At 36.9% G+C, this 22,005-nt stretch overlaps 4 protein-coding genes and 1 non-coding gene across 9 annotated transcripts; 1 reads left to right on the forward strand and 4 right to left on the reverse strand.

Moving 5' to 3' along the window:
- Nucleotides 1-103: 103 nt before the first annotated feature.
- Nucleotides 104-17,848, reverse strand: LOC119996177 (ABC transporter I family member 11, chloroplastic-like). 5 transcript variants are annotated; one of them, XR_005467804.1, is made up of 12 exons: nt 5,493-5,648; nt 5,310-5,367; nt 4,435-4,514; nt 4,002-4,053; nt 3,777-3,910; nt 3,068-3,182; nt 2,862-2,948; nt 2,627-2,675; nt 1,997-2,084; nt 914-1,038; nt 457-516; nt 104-399 (listed from the first exon to the last, which is right to left on the reverse strand). XR_005467804.1 is itself a non-coding variant. In XM_038842722.1 (11 exons), exons 1-11 carry the CDS (start codon nt 17,754-17,756, stop codon nt 960-962), a joined length of 798 nt encoding a protein of 265 aa, XP_038698650.1. In that variant the 5' UTR covers nt 17,757-17,848; the 3' UTR covers nt 735-959. The 5 variants fall into 5 exon arrangements, 4 of the variants coding, with proteins under 4 accessions (XP_038698649.1, XP_038698650.1, XP_038698648.1 ...); XM_038842722.1 differs by lacking the exons at nt 104-399; nt 457-516 and adding an exon at nt 17,713-17,848 and having other exon boundaries at nt 735-1,038; nt 5,493-5,504; XM_038842721.1 differs by having other exon boundaries at nt 104-1,038; nt 4,002-4,157; nt 4,331-4,514; nt 5,493-5,722.
- On the forward strand, nt 8,514-10,281 carry LOC119996178 (probable WRKY transcription factor 75). Its single transcript, XM_038842723.1, has 2 exons — nt 8,514-8,951; nt 9,806-10,281. The coding sequence occupies exons 1-2, from the start codon at nt 8,596-8,598 to the stop codon at nt 9,984-9,986; spliced, it is 537 nt and encodes a 178-aa protein (XP_038698651.1). The 5' UTR covers nt 8,514-8,595; the 3' UTR covers nt 9,987-10,281.
- On the reverse strand, nt 11,047-13,014 carry LOC119996180. Its single transcript, XM_038842724.1, has 3 exons — nt 12,854-13,014; nt 12,269-12,491; nt 11,047-11,323 (listed from the first exon to the last, which is right to left on the reverse strand). The coding sequence occupies exons 2-3, from the start codon at nt 12,415-12,417 to the stop codon at nt 11,248-11,250; spliced, it is 225 nt and encodes a 74-aa protein (XP_038698652.1). The 5' UTR covers nt 12,418-12,491; nt 12,854-13,014; the 3' UTR covers nt 11,047-11,247.
- LOC119996181 lies at nt 16,031-16,534 on the reverse strand. The gene has a single exon (XM_038842725.1). The coding sequence runs from the start codon at nt 16,500-16,502 to the stop codon at nt 16,293-16,295; it is 210 nt and encodes a 69-aa protein (XP_038698653.1). The 5' UTR covers nt 16,503-16,534; the 3' UTR covers nt 16,031-16,292.
- On the reverse strand, nt 17,535-17,615 carry TRNAS-UGA. Its single transcript has one exon. It is a non-coding gene; the product is annotated as a tRNA-Ser (tRNA).
- Nucleotides 17,849-22,005: the final 4,157 nt, after the last annotated feature.

The raw sequence follows: 22,005 nt of genomic DNA on the forward strand, positions 1-22,005 counted from the left end.
CTCCTACAATTGTTGTGCGTATGAGGATAAACATAATCATACTCAAGTTCCATATTAATGGGACTCTAGTCTTAATCAATAAAATAAAGGAAAGTATTAATTAGCATCTTCTCCTACTAAAAATGTCCTTTCGATCATTGTATGCTTGTTGTATATGTCCTTAAGTTTCTTCAGAATTGACCAAGCAAATGTTTCGTGTTAACATCAATTAAGCACCATGATCACCTTAAGATGACTAGCTAGATGGACACTTTGCTTCATCATTACAAATATTGAGACAACAAGAGCATATATGTACCCAAAAAAAGACAAAAAGAGCAGAGGACAAAATCTACTCAATTGCCATAGTTCCTAGCTTGTCTTATTTTGCTTTCCTTAGCAATATTATCCTTTTAGGAAATAAATCTCATAACCATAGTTATAATAAGATTCAATATTTATTATATTAAATAGGAACCAGACGCCCTCCAATTGCTGAGCTCCAAGCCTGCACTAAAGGGAGGCATAATCTGTTAACTGAACAGTGAAACTCTCTAGATGAGTTATTTTATTTCTTTCTCTTCCATTTATTCAATTTTATTTTCTTATTCACTCTTCCATTTTTAGCTGCAAACAAAAACTATATCAACCAAAATAAATAACCTAAATTCACCGAATATATACCCTGAATATTGTATACCCTCTTATATTTTTAGATGTTAATTGAGAAACAGGCTGACTTTCTGAATTTGATAAATTGGAAATTAAAGTAGCCATGTGTGCATGATAATAGTGTCGTGTCTTAGATTTCCCTTTCAACTAGAGGGGGGAAAACTAGAGAATCTATATCTGGATATAATTTTCGACTAAAAATACCAAGCAAATTTTCTTTGAAAGTATAAATTAATTAAAAGATAATGAGAGGGGGTCAAACCTCATAGCATCACTAGTTGACGAAGCAACAACATCAAAGCCAAATATTATATTGCTGGGGACTCTTCCCTCAGAACTCCGCCCATTTCCATTCTCCAAGATCGATCAACCAGAGCTGCTAACTCTCTGAAAGAGAAACCACGAGATCCATTAGCAAAGGGCTCCCAACTGTACATTGCTTTCATAGAGGAAAATGAGAGCGTAGAATGCATGCTATAGCATTGTAGTACAAGGTACTTTCATTTTTGTTGGATTACTCGTAAACTGTACATTTCATTCTTGAGAACTTGGCCGAGGTCATTGGAGTAACCATTGTCACACGGAGCAACTGAATAACGGCATGGTTGTTGCATCCCTTTGAGGTTCACAGCCTTTATTTAAATATACCTCACTTCACAATATGCTATCCTTGACAAGAGCACTAGAGGATGTAGATAAATAAGTTTGATTCTAAATATATATTGTGAGTCCAACGTCCTTATATGCTGATAAGTGCTAACCTTACGATGCTAAAAAGTAAAAACTTTGATAGATAGAAAATAATCACCATTTATTGCACCAACACATAGGGTCCATTTGGTGGAGCTTACACCCCCATACCCAACCAAATGCCTAAAATAAGATCTTCATTCACTTATTGCAATAAATATAATCTAATTTATTTTAAAAGTATCATCACACACCTGATAGCTTATTTGACAGCTTATACAAACTAGCTTATTTTTGAAAACTGCACAAGATATTTGAGAAGCAAAGAATACAGATTGGGGGTGGCAACTTCTTTCTTTATTTGGTCACACGACTCACAATTGATATGATAGCAGCAATAAACACATTGGACCAATTTGATTACTGAATGATAGTTATTTGCCCTGATGGAATTTCATGTCACTTCATTTGGTTAAAGGTAAAGAACAAAAATGGGAAATATGTTAAAACAACATTCTTAGAACTATTAATAGAATGAGATCAAAAAAAGGAAATAACAGATTACTCGGACCAAACTGTAAGAGAATGAAATTTTTGTTAAAAAAAACACCATTTACTTTGTTTCTGAATGACACATAAATCAGATAGAACTTACTTGAGGTCATGGCTGACAACAAGGACAGTTACTTCTCTCTTCAGATGCTTTAAAAGCTTCACAACATCTGCACGTGCCTTCCAATCTGTTGTCCAAAGAAGGAAAGACAACAATGTAAAATCAATCCTGCAGAAGGCTGGAAAATGTAATGACCAATGAAAGAACCAAGAATGTATAACAACACAATACTTGATACGTCAAATTCTGAAAACTTGCAAGGAAAGACATTATCGGCATTTAAACATTATAAGTGCGACTTGATTATTTGAAATTTGGTCAAAGCATTAACTCAATCAGACTCTGCAGTAAGGTTGTACTCCCTTTATTTGTGTCACAATTCGGCCATGGGATAGAGGGGTCCCAGAGGCAAGGGTTAGCACAGTGTTGCCTAGCAGTTTTAGCAACTACTCTGACTCTAGTGTATGAAAGAGCCCAAAAGGCTTTGTTTTTTATCAGAAAATAGAAGTTTTCAAGCATATGCTTACACAAAGCAGCCTTGCAAGTAGGTTCAAGAATGCATAAAGGGATAACAAATTAATAAATTTGCGTGATTTGGATACCATATTTTATGTGAGAAAGAGGACAATAAACAATTTAAGAAGAAAAAAAGTGCTAAATCGAGCTTCATACCAAGACCAGCAAGAGGCTCATCCAATATCAATAAATCTGGGGTTTGGACCTGAAACGTAGATTCTATCCACAATCAGTGATCAAATCATGCGACAAGGCCCACAACAAGAAAGATTTTGATACAAGCATTGTTGTGTGAGACCATATGGTTGGAGCAACTTAGCAATAGCACGTTTGCATGCATATTGTGCTTTCATGAATGAACCAAGACATGGAGTAACGTATCGGTTCTTACTAACTGAATTGCCAAGGCAAGCCGACGTTTGTAGCCACCGCTTAAGGAGTTAGGATCTTTGTCCAAGGGAATCCCAGTCAATCCAACCTGATGTTATCAACTAATAAGATACAGCTTCACATATTATAAAAGTAAAATGTTATAAGAAACACACATGCACCCAAAGAAAACATTGTTCAACATTAATGATCAGATATACCCATTACCCAATTAATGGCTCTTTGAAGTTTCAAAGCCAGTTGCTCCCTCATTTGAAGCCCCCCCTTTTGCCTTGGCCACCCAAATGTGACTTCATCAAGCACATTATCCGCAACAAAATACCTAGCTAGGAAAATAAGGATTCTTAGAATCTCACCGATGCCAAATCTTAGCAAAATTGCGTGTAATTCCGTTGTTTATAACTACTTAAAAAGAGAAACCAATTACAAATCATGCAGAGTATTTCATCAGGGATAAGACATACTAAGGTTTCAGGCACATTGGCAAATGATTAGCAGAAAGATAAAACTAAAACATCACTTCGTCGAATTTATATATGTACTGAATAACTAGATGGGAAGGACTAGAAGAGACATAAATATTGGGCAACGAAACAGTCATCATCACCCAAGTCTCAGTCCCAAACAATTTATGGTCGGCTACACTAATCTAAGAGAAAATCACTTGGAACCCACTACTTGCATCCTGTCTGACCACTCATTCCTATCTAGAGCTAAACTCTCCACTAATCCCAAAAGCCCATGAGCAGCGAAACAATGAGCCGAAAGAATAAGAAAGAGTTTGCCTCCTCAACCACAAAAGGAATAAATACGTTATGCAAATAATTGACAAGAGCACTAGACGTACATTTGCTGTGATATTAGAATATCAAGCCTACTGGGTGCATGAAATTAAAGACCAATTGCCATATGATACCTTTCAGGAAACTGGAAGACAATACCAACTCTTTCAGGGAATAATGGTTCGGGAGTCTGGTTCGGGTTACCGTCATTGCTGTACTTCTGAAAGTAAATTGAACCTGATGTTGGCTTGTTTAGACCTGCAAGTAGCTGTAACAGAAACAAGATAAACTAGGTTGGGATGAATAGGAACGCGGACAGTAAAATTCTCTATGAACTGGAACGTAGAGCAAATATGAACCTGCAACAAAGTAGTTTTTCCACTTCCGCTCTGTCCAAAAATCAGTCCAAAACTGCAAAAATTAGCATGAAAATTTATTGCAAAAATGTAAAGCCGTGCTTGGAGGAAACTCTGCCGAGTACATCCAGACAAATGTGAAGAAGGATCCATGGTTAGCTAATGAATATGAGAAAGGCCATCATATGATCCATTCGACATGCAACAGTGAAGATAAAGGTTGAATTAACTAATAATTGATCATCTAAGCTACTGAATACTATTAAGGCAACATAAATGTGACGGCTAGTTCATAAAAAAAAACATACTGTCAAGTTTCAGCAGTTAGGTACCTCTTCGACATGACGATTGAATGGACAACCAGAAAGAATTGATAATGATATCTTTTTGAAGAAGACAAACAAAACTGATAATGATGTCAGAAGAAAACATGCACCTTTTCTCTGGGAGAGAAAAACTGACTGCATTTAGAAGGTTGATCTCAGTTCCGGGAGGTTGATAGCTAATGTCCTTAACCTTAAAATGATAAACCAAATGCCTTCAGTAATTTCTATACTTACAATTATAAAGCATATGCCCCAGAAGACTCAATAAGAAAAATATATAACTTATGAAGGAATTGTTAATTGTTACCCAAAAAAAACAAAACACTAAGTTACAACATAGCAGTACGGAATACCAACATTGTAGTACTGAATGCCAAATCAAAAACTGAAAACTGGTTCTCTTAACATATTTGATTGGGAACATCTTTGATCTGAGTGTCTAGAAGGCCTTTGCCAAAAAAATTTCTCCTTAATATTAGGTTGAGGAATGAATGGAAGGCAATGTACACCGCCCAAAAGGCAGCCCACATGTGTTGTTCCCTAGAGAGACATTTTCCATGTGTATAGATAACTAATGTTATCTAGATACATATATTTGAAAAGTGGAATAGTCCAGATATAATTTAATCCATCACCAATGCAGAGAGGGTACAGTCTATCTAAATGCATTACATGAATCCTTGACAAAACAGTAACAGCAGCATGAACATGTTTTGTGCCAATAAACATTTATCCGTGCTGAAACTAGGATGGTTTAGCAACTGCCATTCCCTCACAAACTCAGCGAATTCAACACAATCTCTTCTTCAAGAACACACTCCCTTAAAAAACATGATCCATTATACTCACGCTGTGCATCCTTTCTCAGTAATCAAAATAAACTCGATCGCTCAATTATTATTCCAAAAGCAGCATCGTAAAATTCGTAACAAATTTACTGGCACAAATTTGAAAACAGAAATAGAAAACAAGAAAGAAAACTCACTTCAAAGCAAGAGTAATCGCAGGAGACCCTGGAAGCCTGGTGTCTCCTGAAACCTAACCTGTTCAATCCATAATAAGAAAAAAAAATAGTGATGAACTGATTACATAATCCAATTTATGAAATAATCAACTGAATATCTAAACCATCGGTAAGATGTGCAGATGAGAAAGAGGAAATGCTTGCCTGGAGCGCGATTTGCCAGCGACCGGGGTAGCGAGCGAGGGCACGAATGCCAAAATGGAGCTCGCCATCTCTCTCTCTCTCTCTCGATGTTTCAGCGCCAAACGTGACTGGTCTTTTCTGGGTTTATGAGGTTTGGGCCGTTTGGCTCTTTTTCTGTTTTTCAAGTAGAGCTTTATACAAATTTTTGGGCGAGCCATGCCAGGCCGAGTGATGATAGGCCTGGGCCTATTCTTTGTCCAAGACCGGCCCAAAAACTAAGATGAGGAAAATTCTACTTTCGATTAATGAAAGGATGCCAGGAAGTGAAATGTGAATAGAAAAGCATATATATATATGCTATAGATGTCAATGTTGTGTGTGGTCAAGACTGATTTGATTTGAAGAGGAATATGAGGTTTATATGAGTCAAAAAGGTAATATGAGTCAAAAAGGTCCCCTATTGAGTAATTATATCTTTCCTTTGTCGGTGTAAATACTTAATTTCCAGGGATAGAAATATAACTCCTATATATGTATCATGTCCAATATCCTTTCTGCAGGCATCGGCTATGGAAATGGGAAAAATACGAAACCAGGTTTAACGCAAAAGGCTTGCAATTGCAGGATCCATAGATATATATTCTAGTGTCAGTGGGGAAAGAGAGGGCAGAGAAATTGACAGACGAGATAATAGTAATACCATGCCAGAGGCAGAGATGTCTTGATGCCAAAAACGACCTGGCTTCGACTGTCTTATATATATATATATATATATATATATATCTAATCAGCGACGGCTCGCGTTACATGACTTGGACGATCATATATTCATATTCGTCGATGGAGGAGAGTCTATGACGGATGCGATCTTATATATATGTATCACAAGAATGGTATAGTTTAGCATGTACACAAGCATCCATGCATATATATATGCATACCACCAACACCAAGAGTCGCTGTATATAGTTCCTTCCCCGATGGCTTTTGTGGTGAATTTGATGGGGACAACTTTCACATCTGCCCAGCTCAGCTGGTGCTGCTAATTAATTAAGATTGAGACAGACTTGTAGTGTAGAAATCACAGGGCTGTTGAATTCTGAGTGTATATATTATGTTAATTTTTCCATCAGATTAGTGATATATTAATCTGAATGATAATTGTCCGCCAAAGTAAGGGAAGAAACACAAGACTAGTCTTGCAGTCGCGTAGAGTATGTATTCCAAAGTCCAAAGACAAGTTTGAAGAATCTCCGCCTTTTGAAGAAAAAAAAAAGGCCGGGCTGCGCGGACCAAATAGTAATTGGTCAGGCCCTACTAGAAGTCTAAATTTCAAAGTTCAAACCCACATGCGCAAGGAAATCCAAATCCAAATCCATTCGGACCATTCCGGTTCTTACACATTAGATCTCGCTTTCAAAAGTGCCTCAATGCATGCATGCTCATATTTATTAATTATTATCCTTCAAAGTATAGTCGACTGCTTGCATATTAATTAATTCACTATATCCATTTCTTTTAATTCCATATATTGCTTGAAACAACAAGTCAAGCTACATACGTATATATATAGAGTTGCATAAAAAATTGGTCTTGAATGTATTGATTAAGTCAAAAACTTGATTCAACAATTTAAATTAAGTTTAATTAGGAATGAAAATTCCAACACAATACTAATAAATTAAGTTTTGATCAATGGCGGCATTTGGGCTTAAATTAATCAAAAGTGACTATATGTCACATGTAATGCGTCAATCGGCATACTAATTTTTTTTTTTAAACAGAAAAAGGGGATTCGAACCTCGTTATTAAAGCGATACATATCACTCCAACTAATGATTTGGGTCTAATATGCATGTCAATTGCTTACACAGTGTCTATATGTGTGTGGGGTGTGGGGGGTTGAAAAGGGACAAATTAAATAGATATTGAAAACCAATCAAGGTAGCTGTAAACTTGCATTTGTGATCCCGTGAAGTATATCGTAATCTGTAAGCATTTGATTGGCAACTAAATCCACTCGTCCACTATGTTTATGATACGTGGTTGTGTGTGTCAAAGATGTGCCTTATTACTATTATTATTATCGCTTTAATGTATCAAATCAAATCAGAAGATACACGTTTCATATTTCACAGATAAAACTATTTCATACACTTTCGTGGAATCGCAATTTAAAAAGGACAAGTAAAAACCACTAGCGGGCCAAATACATGCACCACGTGCAAATATCAAATATATGGTCCATGTTAGCTTCTTCATGGAAACTACTACTTGGCGGCTAAGCATTCGTAAACGCACACATCTCTACAGTGGCGGATTTATAAAATATATTGAGTGGAGATTGGTCAGTGGTGAGCTAATAATATATATGAGGGGCTTTGACGGGGATTCGTGGTTGCGTTTTCAAAATCATGTTAAATCATGTTTTTGTTTTTTTTAAGAAAATGTCATATTAGGATTTAACAATTAAGATTTAGTGAACCATTTGTCAATAACCTAATTAGTTATATATAATAATAATAATTCCAATTAAAGAAGCTAAAGTTCTTATTCATATTCATATTACTAATGATGTGGCCGCCTTCATTTTTCCGCCCAATTACTTTTCCATCATCAATTAATCCGCTGATAAAGATCCAAAAATTCTCTACATTACATTACACATCTCTTCTTGCCCTATACAACACCTTTATATACCACCTATGCATATATGTATACATATGCATACATACATAAAGTGCATTATATATATAATTGTCCCGAAATTTACAATAATTAATTAATAATGGTGAATATATAGATAAAGTGCATTATATATATAATTGTATACATAATTTGTATATAAATTATGTATATAATTATATACATAAAGTGCATTATATATATAATTATATACATAAAGTGCATTATATATATAATTGTCCCGAAATTTACATATGTATACCCTATATACATATGTATACATGTATATATGTGGTGTTCGGCCACCAAAGCCGCCTCTTGTTTTAATATATATATATATATATATATTATTGGATATCTATCCTCTTCCTCTTCCTCTTCCTTTCTCTTCTCGACTTCTCCTTTGTATATAGTATAGCACTAGTGGCTGGCCTTTCCCATGGAAAACCACCAACCTTTCTTTCCCATATCGTCGTCAAACATGGAGAGTTCTCTAGTTTTCAACAAATTTCTTGGCGATGCTACTTCAAATGGGTTCTTGGGGTTGAAGATAGAAAATAATAACCATTTTCTTGATCCTACACAAGAAGTTAACAACAATTCTTCCGATCATCATCAGAGTGGGAGCTCTCAAAGTGGTGATGTGTCCAAGCCAACAAACAAGAAGAAAGGAGAGAAGAAGATTAGAAAACCTAGATATGCTTTTCAAACCAGGAGTCAGGTTGATATACTCGACGACGGCTATCGATGGAGGAAATATGGACAAAAAGCTGTCAAGAACAACAAATTCCCAAGGTAATTTCTACTAATTCTTAGTATTTTTCTCTCTCTCTTGATTATCTAGAAATTCACTTTTGATTAGATCGAGATTACTGTGTAATTTTTTTCCCCAAAAAGCAAGATTTTGAGGGATTTAATTAATTTCTACTTAAGGCTGTGGTTTTGGTAATTAGAATATTGATCTAATTAAGGAATTATCCCAATCATATGCATGGATCGATGATGGATCGCTGAATACCCCTTTTTAAACAAAATAAGCTAATTAATATTAATTAGCGAAATGATTAATTTAGAGTAGTTGACCATGCAGATCTTTCAAAGCACACTCCACTGATTAAAACCATTATTGTTCTACGAGATACTCTTATAATCAGTAAGCATTTAAAATCAAAATGGAACAAAACCATCGAGTTCATACTTCGTAAGGAACTCTACTCAACGGCGGATCCAGTAGTTCTTTGTTGGCCTAACCCCCAGTGAAATTAGGTAAAGCACCCCCAATGTAATGGGATCCGAATATGCATGCCCCTAATGGCTATAATTTCTAGATCCGTCACTGGCTCTACCCTACTTTTGTGGATAATTACCACAGAAAGGATTTAATATTTATGAACTCAAGAACTAAGACTTGAAAAGAAGTGTTTGAAACAAAGATGAAGTTACGTTAAAGAAGACATAAACCGTATCTAATGTGCTTAATTGTTATAGTACTAGTAGTTGCTTGAATGGTTTATTATTATTGAGTGAAAAAAGAATGCTAACATTAGCATTTTGAAAACCAAGTAATTAACTCAAACGTTTGACACAGAATTTCACATACGATTTGGGCATGCAATTAACATTGGTTTGTATTAATTCATGGATTGCAGAAGCTACTATCGATGTACTCGTCAAGGATGCGATGTAAAGAAGCAAGTCCAACGGCTAAGCAAAGATGAAGGCATTGTAGTGACAACTTATGAAGGAGTCCATTCCCATTCCATTGATAAGCCCACTGATAATTTTGAACATATCCTCACTCAGATGCAAATTTACCCTACTCCCTATTGAACCACCTTACTACATCTTCTTCTCTTTTTCTTTTTTTCTGGCACAAGGAAAACAGACCGACTACAATCCAGACCAAGACAATTATGATGTGGAGGACCATGACCACCTTACTACATCTACTTGTACTATAATATATCAGCTTGTAATACATACGTAGATTTCAACTTTAGTTCTAGCTTCAAGATGGTGGTAATTAATAAGTGTAATGGCCATGGCCTTGCCAAACAATATTGAATGATTTCCAGCTCTCTTTTTTGGATTGAATTTGAAATGTATACTGTAGTTATTTGGTTTATTTGATAAGTCCCAAAAGAAGACGATATTTCAATTCCCTAAGAATATTTATCATGTTTCAGGTCCCACAGTTAAGTTATCCGACCCCCTAGCTCATCTTTCCACTAATTTCAAGAAGCAATCATGTTAAGTACTGGCAAATTCAGTCAATCCACCCAATTAAAATACAATATTGTTGATGGATTCCTGCCAAACTTGAACTTCATTTGACATGTAACTAACACAATGAGTCTATATCACAATGTCAAACATCCAGATTCGGCTCTCGGTGCGAGCTCGTGAAAACCTGCAAGTCACGACCTCTTGGGCTCGCTCACATGATCAACTAACTGTTCGCTGATAGCCCATGGACTCCATTACAAAGCCCATGCCCACCCCATTTGCCCGACAATCTACAACAACAATGTTGAATTGGGCTAAGCACTGGTACGAAGACCCATAGAACACCAAACAAATTATCCCACGATCTAGGGAAATGGGCCAAAATGTCATACTCTTACATCGAGCTTGGGCTTACTCACAAGACTATTTGAGTAAAACCCACGAGCCTACTTTCAAGAGCCCAAAGACTGAACTCTCGCTCTGTCAGTCAATCCTGCGGGCTGAGTTTTTGGGCCGGACTACTAAAACAGCATGAATTACATATTCGTTAAAAACAAGCTGATTTGAATGTTTCGGCCTTCGGACTTTGGGGGCTTTTGACCCTCCTTAATTGTACTACCTTTGCCATTTTTTTAATAAAAAAAGAAAAGAAAAAAGAAGCTGCTGATTTTGACTGATTTCTTTTTCTCATGAATATAATCACATAAAAAATACAGCAGTCAAAAGAAATAAAGGTTTTCCTCTTTCTAGATAAAGAAGAAGAACTACAGTTACTACACTAAGACGACTTATTTTGGCCACTGTACTCATCAAGAGGGGGAGAAGAAATTCTCATAACTCAATCCAGATGCCAAGATACGAACCACTATTGCTTGTCCTCTTTGGGATTTTCTTTCTGCGGAGCTTTTGGTTCAAGCTTAGGCTTTGCATTCTCTGCTGTCCTGAGAAAAGTTAAAAGTTGAATCCAAGTCATGTTAATGTACAAATAAGTAAACTAAGATCATGAGCTCGAATCAAGGCTCATTGGCTCAACATTTGATACATGTAAAGAGTCAACAATACTCACTGTCTCTACATAAAAAGCGCCTCGTCTTGCCTATAATCAAAAGAGAGATTATGAGAACATTGGCTACCAAATTAGAAAACCAATGAATAAAATCCAACTCAAGTGTTTGATCACAACGGAGTTGAGTCTCAAAATGAGCATTGAAAACTGTTGGAAGAAAACTTGAGAGAATCTCTCTACAAGTTATCTCAGAACCATAATTCCTAACCAACAATAATGGTTGAGGACAACTAGAATCCAACAGAATATTGGTTCTTTAAGACAACAAATAGCACCCTTGCACTTCTTTGGTGTCTCTCTCCCTGGACCAACAAAAGGAGGGAAAAAATAAAGAACATAATCCAGGCATCCAGCCATTTGTAACTGGTTCAACAGAAAAGTCCCTTCTCACAACATTTTGTTGCATAAAGGTCCTTTGTTTTGCAGTACCCAATCTGATAAGACACATTCACCAACGCTAAGGTTATCAAATAATCAAGTGCTCTGATGCAAACTTGACTATTCCAGTTGAAAACACAAATTACTATTGAGCTCAATGTAACCACCCATAACACCATTCCCAGCTCCAAACCAAAAAAGAAGAGCAGCTCCAAACTATCCAATATCTTAACTGAAATGGTATCGGCATCTCACCAGCAATATTTCAATTCCCAGACACTATTGTACACAAATCAAACTTTTTAACCTATCAAACCTTAACAACGACGAGAGTTGCCAAAATCCCAGAAGTGAAATTTGATTAAAAACAAAAATAGCTAAAGCATACACATCACTTGTTGTGTGCGTCTCTGTGAGAGAGAGAGAGAGAGAGAGAGATTACTTAGAGGCAACGGTTTCTTCCTCAAGCCAGCCGCGGATGTGCTTCACATTGCGCCTTAATATTGCAGCCGACTGCTTGACGTCACTCCTTAGGAGGAGAACCACGGCACTAACACCCGCCACTGTGAGCACAAAATTGGTCAATCCCATCTTTGTTTTTCACAAATCAGCTGCAAAATCCTCTTTCAGGTGCTTCAGAGTCAAAAAGAAAAACCCGTAGAGAGCTGTATTCAAAGGTTAGAGCTTTGTGATGAAATACTTCAAATACATAAAGCATAAACTTACAGCATCGGCAACTATCATATCTTTGCACCTAAAATCACAGTTAATAAATAACACATGCATATTAGTTTTCAAAACAATACTCCGCCTTTTATATCTCGCACTGAAACAAATATTTTAATCAAACCGTGATGCGCAAATCAGTAAACAATGTCTTTCTCAATAAAATCATCGCCGGATCATAACTATAAATCATTAACAATTTTCTTTCCCGATGCTTGGAATGGATGTGTACTTGCTCGTTCAAGTAAGAAACACCGAGAAAGTGTTTTGCTCAAAATACCCAAGAAATTAAAGAACGTACCTCTTTGTTACAGAGTATAGACAAACAATTGCAGGGACAAGGTTCAGGTTCGGACGTGCAGATGCGAAATCTTTCCGAGTTGAAGTTTTGGAATTTAGGGATTGAGATTCGTTTTCTTCCAAGTTAGTTTGGATTTTTGGAGTTTGGACTTTGGAGCGCACCGCACACGGATATTGGTGGCGAACGGATGTTATGGGCTTGGATCAATATTGGGCCAAGTTGACCGATTCACTTCACCCCAAAAATTGCCCAGCCCATTCTCTGATCAATTGGCTTCAACTGCTAGTTAAACAAATGGACTTGCTCAGCCTACAAAACCCAAGAAATTGATTTTGAACATAATCAAACAACAATTCAGCGAAGGAATTAAGGCATAGATGAATAATGTAAGTGGGTCCCTTTGCAAGATTATATAGAATCAGAATTTCTTCCAATATTGGTGATGATCCTGAAGCCTGTGCATCAACATCAATGGATGCATGCTCACTTCTGCTTTTGCTTGATAACGCCAAAACCACAACACAGAATTTTTCTTAGGGATAATCCTTTCGTGGAAAAACATCATGCAAGAACCAGTAGAATTCTTTAACGACGACAGAGACCAATTAAGGCAAATCAAAGATAAAAAGATAAGGTCATACATACATACATACTTGATCCCTAAAACACAAAATCTAACAGAGAAATACACGACACTATTTGATCATCCAATGCTCCATCTTCTTTTATTCATGTTTATCGGACAAATTCTAACCCTAAATTCAGATATTTTTAAAAAGAGGTGCACTTTTTGGTCCATATATATATATATATACCTTATTCTTTTGCCACCTTTATTTATCCATTCAAAATTCAAAAGGAAGTGCATTATTATTTATCACGACTCATTAACCGTTAATGATCAGTTTGTTGGGACTAATGATGGTTTAAGAGGCCAAATTAATAGGCCTTAATTCAGAATTAACTTTAAACACAGCAACAAGAATCCCAAACATGAGCACGACTTGGTGTGTAGTGGAGATGAGATCTATATATGACTAGTCATTTTCAGGACAAGTTGTTGGGACAACATGTTTTCAAATTATTTATGAAAAAGATGAATGTTTTCAAATATCTTACTTATTTATGAAAAAGAAAATACAATTCTAACAACAAGAGTCTTCATGGCTTTGCCATTCCTTTTAGGAGTACTTGCTTTAATGCACCAAAATCCCCATATATATATATATGAAAGTTATCGAGAGTTGATGTACACCATACATATGCAATTTGTCATGCCTTGGATATATATATCTTGCTTAATTGTTGGAAGATTAATTCTCCAACCGATCAAGCTAGTCAAATATTGAGAAAGACATCATATCTAGATTCTTATCCATGTAATATATATTCCCATCAACTAAAGTTAAAACTATGAATTTATCTATGGTGAGAAGAAATCAGCAATATATACCCTTGTTAGTCCAAATAAGATGGAATCGAGGAAAATTCATATAAATTTTCATAATACGTACATTTATATTAATTATATTTGACGTTAAGTATTAGAATTTGTTGGGTATTGATTTGCAATGGGCTTGCACAATTAAATGTGGGACCTACACATCTTTTGGTACGAGTTTGGGTTGAGCACATACATTTTCGAGCGTAGATAAACATAGTACAATTACAATTCAAAAACTAATATCATGTGAATGAGAAATTAATTCCAAAAGTGACATATAAAATGATGAAAATTGGTGAGTTTATAATACTCTTTACTGGGAGCACGAACTTGTCTTGTGTCAATTGGGTGTTTTAACTCTGAATTACATGCTCCAATAGTGGCTTTCAAACTACTTACTTGTTTGTTAATTGGACCCACACGTGGCTCCAAAGTCTAACTAAGCACAAATCAAAGTCGAATTAAGTGCAAATCACCTAATGAAGAAATTAATTATCATTATGATCCATTTTCAGCCAAACTGATAATAAATTAATAACACGTTCGGCAGTATTAGTTAAAGTAACGAAAGAATCTCCAATTATATATGGGGTTCTAAAGGCATTTGTAAAGCAGAAACTTCAGTACCAAATCTTAGAAAGTGCATGTAATTTCTTATCTATTCTCAATAACACTAGTCGTAGATGGATAGGAGTATTTTACAAGAAACAACAAAGTGAGATATTTTATGCTTCCAGATATTTACCAGAGACTGAGGGACCATCACCTTTAATGTCTATCCAAAACGAACACCCCTAAAAGCACACACAAAAAATTCTATAAATAGACCTTCAAATAAACTAACTTAACCACCAACACAAGTATATACATACCATATTTCTTCTGCTCAAAGTTCAGAATAATTGATATACATGGAGTCACCGGCGGGATCGACAAATCGGAAGGGAAGAGGGTTCGTGAAGGGGAAGCTGATGCAGATGCCATTCTATAGAGCAGCAAAGCAGCCTTCATCAACTACAACTACTAGTGTGCAATATTCAAGCAAGGTCTACAAGCCAACCCAAACTTCGCCTTCAACAGGGTACGTGGACTATGTGATTGCTCCTTCACCAAAGCACCAGAAGGTGGCCTTTATCAATATTATTAATCCAGAGAATACCAAACAATTTGAGGCCCTTTTTGGGGTTGCTGCAGATGAAGCTGTTGATATCAAGGCCACAACCTACATTTCTGCTGTTCAAGAGAGGTTCAGGCTTGAAGGAATCAATCATGCTTGAGCCTAGCTTGAAGATGAAAGAACATGTCATATATGTATGATCAAGTGATGATGAAGGAGACATAAAATTAGTTTTAGTTTTTGAGTTAATAAATTATTCTTAAAGCAGCTACAAATTAAGGATGCAACATGCATAATTCGATCCATTTGTGAATTCAGAGGGTTAACCTAATGTATATTGTGAATATATGTTATTGAAGTTGTTGTTACTAATATAGGAATTAATAAATAACGTGTTTTTAATTCATTTGATATTCTTTTTTTGTTTTGACACGGGGGATGGGGGATTCGCATTTTGATTACCAGTGTAATATATATCATCCTTATCACTCCAACTAGTGACTCAGGTGTATTCATCTGATATTCTTAAATCATTCACCTTATTAACTTCATCATAATGAAAACTACTCAATTAAAATGCAACAGAATCTGTCAATCTAAGCTTTTCTTCTCATCTGGATATAACAAAAAGGATTCGCACATATAAAATAAAGTATCTGCTGCATCACCTTCACTTGATCCAATATCAAGTGTCATTCTTTTTCCAGGAAGCCAAACACCACAAGAAACAAAAAATAAAATAAAAATACATGTAACAAATTCAGAGGAAAACATTAAAACAGAATCTAAAAAGGAATTTCCATAGAAGGTGATGATTCCTTTCTTTTTCATGTTGTTTCAGGATAAGAAGATTACTATGAATCAAAGAGGTGAGTATCCTATCCTGTGGTGATGTGAACTCCAATGGCGATGAGGAAAATGGTGATGAGGCCGAAGTAGAGAATGGTATGAACAAAAATGGAGACCCCACTTGTCTGCATATTTCCAAACTCCACCACCCTGCTATTCCCGGGTAGCTGGAACAGTAGCCCCGGCGTCAACAGCACGAACAGAACCACTGCTATCACCACAGGCCCCCAATCAGCCATTTATTCTAACTTGCTCTGCTTTCGAACCACTTCTTCCTGAAGAACCAACCTTCCACCATTCATTAAAAGGAGAAGGAAGTTGAGAATTTGACTTGCCAATGACAAAGAATGATTGGAATGAGACAAAGGAAGATGACGCTGAAGGACAATGAAAATGTAAATTTAAAAAAAGGCATCAACACATAGGATTTGACGATCCTTTGATCGTTACTTCTTGCTTGGACGGCAAAACGTAGGCATTTCTGTTTTGGCTGGACGGCTGCAAAATGTCTATCTAAGCCCATAAGACCTTAATTGAGCCCTGCCCATCAGTCTCCAGCCCATAAGAAAGACCCAAAAGGCCGTGTTTGGATTCTCCTTCCTCAGGTAAAAAACGCCTTCAACTACTTTTTTTTTTTTTTGATAAGTCTCAGATATATATAAACAACCAAGAAAAACAGCAGGACATCATAATAGATGACCTGAAACACAAGATTTCTTTCTTTTCTTTTTTTATAAGCCTCAGATATACATAAACAACAAAGAAAAACAACAGCATCAGAATAGATGGCCTGAAACACAAAAAAAAAAGAAACCTTCAACTACAATTACATCTACAAAGTTCAAATTTCTATTCCCACCGAACCCATAAAAAATGTCCCCTCCTCGTTTCGGTCCACAAGCCACAACTCTTTGATTCTTTCAGCACTAACCACTGCCAGACTGCCATTCATGGTAGGAAACTACCACACAGGTTGACTAAATGGACCACAGAGGACTAATTATATGACACATTCCTCCTTGAGTCCTTGTTTACAATAAAAGAACTAAACAGAAGTGGAAAGCTTATTCCATAAACACTATTATGACATTCCTTTACAAACTAGAGGCCCAATCCGTCATGATTGATTGATTGATTGATTGATTGGTAAGTTTTGTTTGGCTCAACTACTGTACTTATATCGACCTATGTACATGGGCTGGGTATAAATTTTCAAAAGACATACGGGCCTTTCAGAGAAATGGGCTTAAAAGCCATCAAAAAAGTTTGCTCGTCGACAGCAGGGTTCGAACCTGCGCGGGCATGCCCAACAGATTTCAAGTCTGTCTCCTTAACCACTCGGACATATCGACTCTTTAATAGTAGAAGCCGTGCTTTTTTTTATTTATATATAATTATGTTTATCTCACCTACATATTTGAAAATGGAATCTCTTTCTCCCGTTTATATTTGAGGATTAGAGATTTTGTGTTGATAAAATAGGACTTAGTCATATATACTTATCCAAAGAAAGCAAATAAAGAGAGACAATCCTGGGAAGGCCTCGTAGACAATATTTGGTGTTGATAACTTGATGTATAATAATAAAAGGGAGACACTGCATTCCTTCAAAAACAGAAGGGGAAGCAATATTTATATGAGAGTAATATTTAGTGCTTTAAATGGCAATTGTAAGGGGACCTTACTTATCTCAACTTGACAACCTGGAGGGGACCAAATCAGTACGGATAAGCTTTGTAGAGTAATTTTCTTTGTTATCATGGATATAAGGTAAAGTCTATAATATTTAATATCAACAACCCAACAACTAAACCCTTTACATTTATGCCTTGTTAAAACCTTTTCTTATATACATTAATATATACGTACATATATATACCCTATCACGTCCTGCTATTGAGCATCTTCAAATTTTGATTCGACTTTACCAATATTGATAAGTACGTACGTACGTGAAATTAAGCCTTCACACAAGTACATGAAAGTGAGGGGGTGCGCACAATATACAGGAGAGATTGGACAGGGCTTTTGCTAGTCCAGCTTGGTGTTCTCATTTTCAGGACTTTGAAGTTCTGCATGTGCCTTCTACCTCATCAGACCATCTTCCTATTCTTGTTGATTCTTCAAAATCGGCTTCTTCTGTTTGTCGTTCTTTTTTGTTCCAAAGTTTTTGGGTGCGTGATAAGGGGAGCCATCAGATTATCGCTGCGGCTTGGCAATCGGTCATTTCTGGTTCCCCAGCTTTTCGGTTATGCAAAAAGATTAATTTAGTGAAGCAAGCTTTGAAGAAGTGGAACGTGACTGAATTTGGTATCATCCAAGATCATCTTAATGTTATTCATTCTGAGCTGGCCAATCTGCAGTTACAGCCGTATTCTGATCATAATCGTTTAGTAGAGAAAAATCTTCAAGCGGATTTAAATGAGCTTTTGTGTAGGGAGGAGGTGTTGTGGAGGCAAAAGACAAGGGAGGATTGGCTGGTTTCGAAGGATTTAAATACCAGGTTTTATCATGTTTCAGCTTTAATTCAACGTAAGTCCAAGGCCATTTCTCAATTGCAGGATGATCAAGGCAGCTGGATGACCAACAGAAATCAGATTGGCAATTATCTTGTTAATCATTTCTCTAATCTTTTTAATTCTGATGGACCTTTGTCTGATGAGAGCTTGGAGGATTTGGTGTCTCCTTGTGTTTCCCTGGATCAAAATTCGTTATTTGGTGAAATTCCTTCTAAAGAAACCATTTTTGATATTGTTCGGTGTATGGATTCTAACAAGTCTCCAGGTCCAGATGGTATGACTCCTCTTTTCTATAAGTCCTACTGGAGTATTGTTAAAGGAGATGTGGTCGACACTATTCAGAATTTCTTTCAGCATGGTCGCTTGCTTAGACAACTGAATCACACGAACATTGTTTTGATTCCCAAGGCGGTTGGGGCTTCTCATATCGGTCAGTTGCGCCCAATCAGTTTATGTAATGTTATCTATCGTGTCATCTCTAGAATTTTGGCGGATAGGTTGAAAGCTATTCTAAGCGATTTTATCAGCCCTAACCAGGCGGGCTTTATGCCAGGTAGGGTGATTCAAGAAAATGTGGTGCTGGCTCATGAGCTGTTTCATAAGATGAAGCAAAAAAGAGGGAATGGTGGTTTAATGGCGATGAAATTGGATATGTCTAAGGCATATGATCGTATGGAGTGGCATTTTTTGATTGCAATTATGCGCAGGATGGGGTTTTCTGAGAGGAATGTCCAGCTGGTTTATCAATGTATCTCTACCGCCTCCTTTTCTTTTATGTTGAATGGTAGTCCGTTAGGGTGGTTTTCAGCTTCTAGAGGTCTTCGTCAGGGGGATCCCTTATCGCCCTTTTTGTTTATTATGGGCTCTGAAATTCTTTCAAGGATGCTATTTCGAGAGGAGTGTTTTGGTGCCATTCATGGCATCAGCGCAAGCCGCCATTCTTCTCCAATTTCTCATCTGTTATATGCAGATGATTCTATTATTTTTGCTAGGGCTAATGCTGCTGAAGCCTTTGCCATTCAAAAGTGTCTTGATAAATATTGTTTATGGTCTGGACAGAGGGTGCATTCTGGAAAATCAGCCTTGTTCTTTAGTCGCAATACTCCAGAAAGAGTTCAGCTTAACATTAACAGTATTTTACACTTTCGTATTTCTCCATCTAGAGCGGTTTATTTGGGTCTGCCAATTTCAGATTTCTCCAATAGGAAATGGTGGTATGACGATATGAAGGAGAAAATGCTTCAGAGGCTCTCAGGTTGGAGAGCTAAAACTTTATCTCAAGCTTCTCGGGGTATGCTCATTAAATCAGTGTTGTCTTCTATTCCTTCGTATAGTATGCATTTGTTCAATTTGCCCAGTTATGTTTGCTCCTCCTTGGATGGTATCATGCGTGACTTTTGGTGGGGCTGGGAACATGGACAAAGGCATTTATACTTGAAGAGTTGGGCTTCGTTGTGTACTCCTAAATCGCAAGGGGGATTAGGCTTCAGGAAAACTTCTCATATGAATACTTCTTTGTTAGCTAAGTTTAGTTGGAGGTTATTGTCTGGGAATGATGGGATATGTAGAAATTTGCTGTTTAGTAAGTATGTTATCCCGAGAGGCGGGGACATCATTATAGCTGCAGTTTTAAATTCTGATTCTTGGATTTGGAAAAGCTTGATGAGTGCTCGATCTATTCTTCGCATGGGTCTTTGTAAACATGTAAAATCTGGAACTGATACTCAAATTTGGTTTGATCCCTGGATTCCTCTTCAACCGGGTTTTAAACCAATGGTTATTGCTGGAGCTTTTATTCATCATGATGAGACCACGGTGGATTCTTTAATGTTGAACAATCCTAGACGCTGGAATATCCCTTTATTAAACACCATGTTTGAGCCCATTACAGTACATAATATTCTTCAAATTCATCTTCCCATTGTAACAAGGGAAGATAAATGGGTTTGGAATCTTAGTTTCTCCGGTGAATTCTCAGTAAAGCAAGCTTATCATATTCTTAATGCAGGGGCGGTTATTGATCCAACAGTTTCTCCTTTGTCTTCTTCTTGTTGGAATAAGATTTGGAAATTGAATGTGCATGCTAGATTCCAATTGCTCTTTTGGAAGTCTGTGTGGAATTTGTTGCCTACAAGAGCTAGATTATCAGGAATTTTGCAGCTTTCTCAGGATCAACTTGTATGCCCAATTTGCTCTATGGAGTCTGAATCTTTATTGCATATTGTGTCTTCTTGTTCTATTCCGGTGATGGTTTGGAGATCATCTAGGTGGCTTCTTGACTCACGGGTTTTGGGTACAAATGGTGTTTCAGGTTGGGCCTCTTTGGTTCTTAATCCTAGTTTGGTGGGCATTCCATTAGATGAGAGTCATGAATTCCAGTTGTTGGCTCTTATAACATTGGATCAAACTTGGAAATATCGTAATGAAATCTTGCATGGAGCTCCATCCAAGACTATTTCAGAGTTGTTGTGTTATATCCGCCTTTTACATGTTCGTCATTGTCAAGCTTGGAGGCTGCCTGATTTTGTTCCAGCTGTGCCGACATTGAACTGGTTTCCTCCTCCTTTGAATGGTGTGCAGGTGCAATTTGATATAGCTATGGGGATGAATAATACTTCAGCAGCTGCCTTAGCCCGCTCTTCCTCAGGTGAAGTGTTATTTGCCTCTGTCTGTTCTGGTCCGTTTGTGGATCCTGTGGTGGGAGAGGCTTTGGCTCTCCGGTTGGGTGTTCTTGATTGTTTGAAGTTTCAGTTTCGAGATGTTCATTTTGAGGGTGATGCTTTGATTGTGATAAATGCGATAGTGAAGCCTCCGTTGGTTTCACATTGGGCGATTGAAAATTTAGTTGATGATATCAGGTGTAGTTTGCAGGAGATTCCGCATTGGAGTATCACAAAGGTTAGCAGGCGTCAAAACGCTTGGGCGGATGGTCTCGCCAAATGGGCTGCGGCTAGGAATCTCTCCGGCAGCATTCCCAGTCATTTTCTCCCGAGGTTGCAGTTATGGTTAGATACCAAACATGACCCTCCTGACCACTGTTTTGGTCTCTTTTCTTCTTTTGATTAGTTCTGTATGTGCCTGACAAAAAAAAAAAAAAAAAAGTACATGAAAGTGATCATATAATTTGTTTATACTTAAAGGACATGGATCGATCACTCAAGCAATCAACACACACATCTATATATATTTATATTAAATGCACAAGTTGAGCAACTATTATAAA

The sequence above is a fragment of the Tripterygium wilfordii genome, chromosome 4, assembly GCF_013401445.1.
Source record: "Tripterygium wilfordii isolate XIE 37 chromosome 4, ASM1340144v1, whole genome shotgun sequence".
Lineage (NCBI taxonomy): Eukaryota > Viridiplantae > Streptophyta > Magnoliopsida > Celastrales > Celastraceae > Tripterygium > Tripterygium wilfordii.